This window comes from Rhinopithecus bieti, unplaced genomic scaffold, assembly GCF_001698545.2.
Source record: "Rhinopithecus bieti isolate Rb0 unplaced genomic scaffold, ASM169854v2 scaffold_34968, whole genome shotgun sequence".
Taxonomy (NCBI): Eukaryota; Metazoa; Chordata; class Mammalia; order Primates; family Cercopithecidae; genus Rhinopithecus; species Rhinopithecus bieti.
This window is the reverse complement of record NW_016814942.1, coordinates 740,932-747,676: the sequence shown is the minus strand read 5'-3', so window position 1 is coordinate 747,676 and position 6,745 is coordinate 740,932. Positions and strand designations below refer to the sequence as shown.

Here is a 6,745-nt window from a genome sequence, read left to right as displayed (position 1 = left end):
GTGACGGAGCGAGACTCTGTCTCAAAAAAAAAAAAAAAAAAAGAATAGACTGGGCTTGGGCCTGGGTACAGTGGCTCATGCCTGTAAACCCAGCACTTTGGGAGGCCAAGGCAGGAGGATCGCTTGAGCCCAGGAGTTTGAGACCAGCCTGGGCGACATAGCAAGACCCCATCTCTACAAAAACTGAAATATTAGCCTGGTGTGGTGGCATATGCCTGTGGTCCCAGTTGCTCCAGAGGCTGAGGGAGGAGGATTGCTTGAGTCTGGCAGCTTGAGGCTGCAGCGAGCCATGATCACACCACTACACTGCAGCCAGGCCACAGAGTGAGACCCTGTCTCCAAAAAAAAAAAAAAAAAAGACAAAAAAAGTGTAAGAATAGAGGCCGGGCATGGTGGCTCATGCCTGTAATTCCAGCACTTTGGGAGACTGAGGTGGGTGGATCACCTGAAGTCAGGAGTTCAAGACCAGCCTGGTCAACATGGTGAAACTCTGTTTCTCCTAAAAATACAAAAATTAGCCAGGTCTGCTGGCATGTATCTGTAATCCCAGCTACTTGGGAGGCTGAATCAGGAGAATCACTTGAACCCAGGAGGCAGAGGTTGCAGTGAGTCGAGATTGTGATACTACACTCCAGCCTGGGCAACAGAGGGAGACTGTCTCAAAACAAAAACAAACAAACAAAAAACAAACAAACAAAGACAAGGGCTGAGCATGCCAGAGTGTTTCCCGTGGCAAAGGTGGAGTCTGGGCTTACCCGTGCATTTCCCCTCTAATGCCAAAGCTTGGGCGATGGGGTTATATGTCTTGAAGAAGGAAAACATCAACATTCAAACACACCCAGGCCCAGCCGGCTGTGGGAGGAGCCAAGAGCCTCTGTGGCTCCTCCCTGTGCTTGGGAGGCCTGAGTCCCACCTGCTGGGCTGCTCTGTCCTGGCAGGTACAGCAACATCTTTCATGTCTTCATCCGCATCTCGAGAGAAGAGGGGCTGAAGACCCTCTACCATGGATTTATGCCCACTGTGCTGGGGGTCATTCCCTACGCCGGCCTGAGCTTCTTCACCTATGAGACGCTCAAGAGCCTGCACAGAGGTAAGGAGAGCTGGGAGCATGGGGAGGGGACGTTCAGGAAGCATTCCCTGGGGACCGCAGCTCCACCTGGGTCACATAGACCTGGAGACTGGACGGAGTGGGGTACGACCCCTGGGTGGGACAGGCTGTAGACCCACATCCAAATTGGGAGAAAACACACTGTGTCCAGCCACCACTGAGGAACCTGGACTCACTGCCTTAAATGCCTATGTGAGAGGAACTCTGGCCAGTGCCTTGGCTCATGCCTGTAATCCCAGCACTTTGGGAGGCCAAGGTGGGCGGATCACTTGAGGTCAGGAGTTGCGGACCAGCCTGGGCAACATAGCGAAGCCCCGTCTCTACCAAAGATACCAAAAAAATTACGCATGGTGGCACACGCCTGTGGTCCCAGCTACTGGAGAGGCTAAGGTGGGAAGATCACCTAAACCTGGGAGGTCAAGGCTGCAGTGAGCGATGATCTCACCACTGCACACCAGCCTGGGTGTCAAAGTGAGACCCTGTCTCAAGTGGAAAAAAAAAAAAGTGACTCTGGGAAGCCCAGTGTGTCACCCAGAGCATTGACAGCCACCTAACATCTTCACAAGCACAAACACAAAGCATATGGGTAAAACACAGATGGAAGGGAAGTACTCTTGCTTGTTTTGGTACTTGGGAGAAAATCAAAAAGTACAAAGAATGGTATCATACTCATACCTGCCACCGCATGTGAACATTTTGCTACATTTGCTCCCAGATATTTTGTTTTTTTTCTTTGTTGTAGAGATGGGGTCTCCCTCTGTTGCCCAAGTTGGTCTCAAACTCCTGGGCCCAAGCGATCCTCCTGCCTTGGCCTCCCAAAGTGCTGGGATTAAAGGTGTGAGCCACTGCACCCAGCCTGCTCCCAGACATTTTTTGTCAAAGAAAGAAAATGTTAGGGGTAATGTTGGGGGCAACAAGTCTCTCTCTGAGGCCTCTTATTAGAAGTGAGGGTTGCACCCCTCAAGACTGCTTGGAAAATACTTCTGTATGTATGTATCTGTGGCATGAACAAAACCATGTCACCTTTCACAGGTATACAAAATGCTCACCCGGGAGTGCAGCTCCCAGCTCAGCTGGTTTGGGGTGCATCCACCAGCATCTGTGCTGTTCCGCCTTTTGAGTGGCTGCACAGTGGGCCTTCCCTTCTTGGGGTGCCTTTAGCTGTTGCCAGGTTTTCTGTGATCAGCCCACATCCAGGAGGTCGTCTCCTTGTGTGACTATAAAACCCCATTTTTGCTGTTTCTTTCTGGAGTGCTTCCCAGCCCCATGTCTCCATGTTCTCACCCCACGTGATGCCATCAGACCCCTTGTTTTTACCCACCTGGTGAGCAGATCACAGTGCCTCTTGTCTGGCTGTTTTTTTGAGACGGAGTCTCACTCTGTCACCCAGGTTGGAGTGCAGTGGAATGATCTCAGCTCACTGCAACTTCTGCTTCCCGGGTTCAAGCTATTCTCCTGCCTCAGCCTCCCGAGTAGCTGGGATTACAGGCTCCCGCCACCACACTTGGCTAATTTTGTGTGTTTTAGTAGAGACGAGGTTTCTCCATGTTGGTCATGGAGAAACCCTGTCTCTACCAAAAATATAACATTGGCCAGGCGTGGTGGTGCATGCCTATAATCCCAGCTACTCGGGAGGCTGAGACAGGAGAATGGCTTGAACCGGGGAGGCAGAGGTTGCAGTGAGCCGAGATTGCGCCATTGCACTCCAGCCTGAGCAACAAGAGTGAAACTCCGTCTCAAAAAAAAAAAAAAAAAAAAATTATTTCTCGAGTTTGAAAGGAGCGACCCGGGGATGAGGCAGTGGGGCGTGTGGGTGCGCATGAGTGCGAACACACGTGGGGGTGCAAGTGCATGTGTGTATGTGCACGCAGGTTGCTCCTAGGGGTGCAAAGGTGCGCGCGCACGGGTGCGGGGTGCACGCCCCCTCGCGGCGCCCTCACGGCCCTCCCGCCCCTTGCCCTGCAGAGTACAGCGGCCGCCGGCAGCCCTACCCCTTCGAGCGCATGATCTTCGGCGCCTGCGCTGGCCTCATCGGGCAATCGGCCTCGTACCCGCTGGATGTGGTGCGGCGGCGCATGCAGACGGCCGGCGTCACCGGCTACCCGCGTGCCTCCATCGCCTGCACGCTGCGCACCATCGTGCGGGAGGAGGGCGCCGTGCGCGGCCTCTACAAAGGCTTGAGCATGAACTGGGTCAAGGGTCCTATCGCCGTGGGCATCAGCTTCACCACCTTCGACCTCCTGCAGATCCTGCTGCGGCACCTGCAGAGCTAGGGTACCCTGAGCTGCTCTCAGGACGGTGGACCAGTGACCCCTTTGTATTCTGGGCCCATGGAACGGGGGGCGCGCTTGATTCCACCTCAGGAGCCACATGAGGCGCTTTGTGGAACGAGAAGGTGGACCTGAGGAGCCTGGGCTCAGAGTCCAGGTCTAAACGCAAAGCTGGCGGCCCTGGAAGTGCAGTGTTGGGGCGATGGTGTGGGGGGTCCCGCAGCCCCCCTCTTCCTTCCTCTGCAGAGGCTGGCGCTGTCTGCCGGAGGTGTTGCCCAAAAGGCCCTAGTGGGGCGTGGTCAGCTCCACCTCCTGATCCTGTGTGTCCTCCGACATGCTGCTGATTCTAGTGACCCCTGTCCCCACCAGGCTCAGAGCCAGATCACGCCCGGCCCTTCTTGTTCTGACTCCAGGTGCCTGCCCGGCCTCCAGGGTGCGGGGGCACCTTTCCTGCAGGCGGACCCTGCCCTGGATGAGGCCAGCCTCGTGATCAGCTTTGGTCACAAATGCAGCCCCTGGTCCACCCCACCCTGCCGGCCCTGCCTTCTCCAGTATTTCCCGCGTGGCCACGACTCCTCAGTCACCAGAGCCTCCTGCTGGGAACAGTGTCCCCCAGAGCCTCATGTCTGTCTCTATCCTAGACCCTGCAAGCAGCTGGGTCCTCAAGAGCACATCTCCCCCTAGGGTTGCCTGTCCACCTGTTGGTAACCTTCCCAGGAGACTCATGCTTGCTCTGCGCAGCAGGGCTCGAGGCCCAGGCCATGACATGGAACTGCCTCAGGTTTGGGTCAGGTCAGACCTGCAGCCTGGGGCATCTGCTGAAATGTAAGCACCCAAGCCACCCCCTTTGGCCCAGAAGCTCCTGCCCCTGGGCCCAGCGTCTCAGTGCCCCAACCCTCTGCCCAGCTGTGGTATCCAACGGGTCCCTGGGTCCCCACTTGAGCAGGCATTTGGCTGGGATATATGGAGCAATTTAAAGCCCACAGGGGTTGTTCAGTTTCTATGAAATGGAGCACGGGGTGCCTGGTAGTCTCGATCCCCCTGAGTGGGAGGTGTGGAAGAGCTGAGGTACCCAGGGGAGCTAACTGGTCTCTCAGAGAAGTCCCCCAGGGCCCACCAGATATCACAGACACACAGAAACACCCTTCTTCTTCTTCTTCTTCTTTGTTTTGTTTTGTTTTTGGTTTTCAACTTGGCTGACCCCGGGTCTATGATCTATTGACATCGAACCCCTGACCAGTCCGCCTGGTGCCAGGGTGAGCATGACGTGAGTGTTGCTTTCCACGGCTGGCTCAGCACACGCTGTGTGAAGGGATCTGAGCTTGTTCATCTCCAGCTGTGACTTCCATTTCTCCCTTCCTTCTGTCCTACTCCTGTTCTTGCCTTGGACTTGTGGGTGTGCAGACTGCTGTCTCTGCCTTCCTTGCCTGTGGCCACCAGCCATCCCTGATCTTGTCCCCAGAGACCCAGGCAGCCTGTGATGGCTGTGAGGGGTTATCCCACTGGGTGGGTATCCTTTACCCAGCACTCAGACTTGGCAAGAGAGGCAGGGCAACCCTCACAGGGAGGTGAGAGGGCACCCAACTCACACAAGCATGTGACAGCAATAGGGATTGGGGGTCTGCCCCAGGTGGGTGAGACCAAATGGGCGGATTTGGGGCCACAGGCTAGGCAGGAGAGACAACGTGTAGGTGAGAGGGTCCCCCAGGCCCTGCTGACCCCAGTGTGTCTCCCCAGGGATGGCTCCCAGCTGAGTGGGACCCGGCAGGAGTTGGGACAGTGCTGTCCCCCACCCCTGCACACAGCCAGGCCTTCGAGGCTCTGCGGTCACTCGCCTCCCTGCTGGTCTCTGGTCCTGGTCTGGAGTTATATTTTGATGCCATGAAGACACTGTTTATATCTAATGTTTATATATTTTAAAGATTTGTGCCAAGAGAGTATATTTAATAAAAATATAAATGACTTCTTCTCCTGCTCCTGGCTGTTCTTTGGCTCTGATCCCCACATCTTCCCCATGAACCCCAACCAGGGTTGAAGTGTTTTTGACATATTTGTGATAAACGTTCTGAATAAAAGTCTTGAATAAAGTTTTTAAATGCAATTGTTGTTTGAATTAATACATACCACAATTTTCCAGAAAACACCAGCTGTCCACAAGGGCTTACAGTGAAAAGTAGGTGAACAGTTCCCTCTGCAGGGGGCTTCCTGTGACCATTTTCTCCTGTCTCCTCACACAGAGATTCCGTGTGTACACTCGTCCCATTCAGGATATACGTGGCCACGCACAAAGGCAGGAGGGGCCGTCTCCGGCTGCATCCAGCGCAGCCCAAAGTCTCATGGACTTGAACAGGGCCTTCCTTCCCAAGAGCCCTGCACTCTGGGGCTGGCTGAGGCTTCAGGCCTGAACGTCAGTCACCATCTGCAGGGGCAGCCACCAGAGGGTCTCCAATGGCAATCCCGGCTCACTTCGCCTGCAGCCCATTGGCCAGAGCAACTTGCAGGGCCCACCCACTACCAGGCCAGAAGTGGGAGCCTCTGCATGCCCAGAGAGGAGAGGTGGCTGGGCCAGCACAGGCCTGGTGCTCTTGTTGGGGTGGGAGTAGGAACAAGTTCCACTGTGCTGACCCCCCACTGCTCTCCAACCTGCTCACGTGCAGCAAGATTTCTTTTGAGTTGGTCTTTGTTGTACACATTGTTTAGCAGCTGTGCAGTTTTCTCCAAGAGGATTCCCATGGTAAAATTTACCAAGGTGGGTGCAGTGGCTCACACCTGTAATCCCAGCACTTTGGGAGATGGAGGCAGGTGGATTGCTTGAGCCCAGGAGTTTGAGACCAGCCTAGGCAACATAGTGAGACCCCCATCTCTACAGAAAAAAAAAAGAAAAAGAAAAAAAGAAAAATTAGGCCGAGTGCAGTGGCTCACGCCTTTAATCCCAGCACTTTGGGAGGCCAGGGCAGGTGGATCACTTGAGGTCAGGAGTTCGAGACCAGCCTGACCAACATGCTGAAACACCATCTCTACTAAAAGCACAAAAATTCCAGCTACTCAGGAGGCTGAGGCAGGAGAATCGCTTGAACCTGGGAGGCAGAGGTTGCAGTGAGCCACTGCTCTCCAGCCTGAGTGACTGAGCAAGTCTCCATCTCAAAAAAAAAATTTTTTTTTAGCCAGTCTTGGAGGTACCAGTTACTCAGAAATTCACGCATCCCTTATGTTACCAAACCAGGCTCATTCTCCCCATCAGTACGACAACAGAGATGACAGGTTTTGCAGCAAAGAGTTTATTCACGAGGCAGCCAAGTGAGGAGAAAGGAGAACAGATCTCAAATCTGCCTCCCTGAAGATGGGGTTTTAGGGATATTTAAGGGAT

The 6,745-nt window shown here is 54.3% G+C and overlaps 1 protein-coding gene across 3 annotated transcripts in view; it reads left to right on the top strand.

Annotated features, from left to right (window-relative positions):
- SLC25A42 (solute carrier family 25 member 42) overlaps positions 1-5,479 on the top strand; it is a 50,425-nt gene extending 44,946 nt beyond the window's left edge. For 2 of the 3 annotated variants that reach the window (XM_017852738.1, XM_017852740.1), the window contains 2 exons: positions 939-1,090; positions 3,074-5,479. In XM_017852738.1, coding sequence (XP_017708227.1) covers positions 939-1,090; positions 3,074-3,381 — 460 coding nt within the window. In that variant the 3' untranslated portion in view covers positions 3,382-5,479. The remainder of the gene's footprint in view (positions 1-938; positions 1,091-3,073) is intronic. The other variant, XM_017852739.1, reaches the window with a different exon arrangement.
- Positions 5,480-6,745: the final 1,266 nt, after the last annotated feature.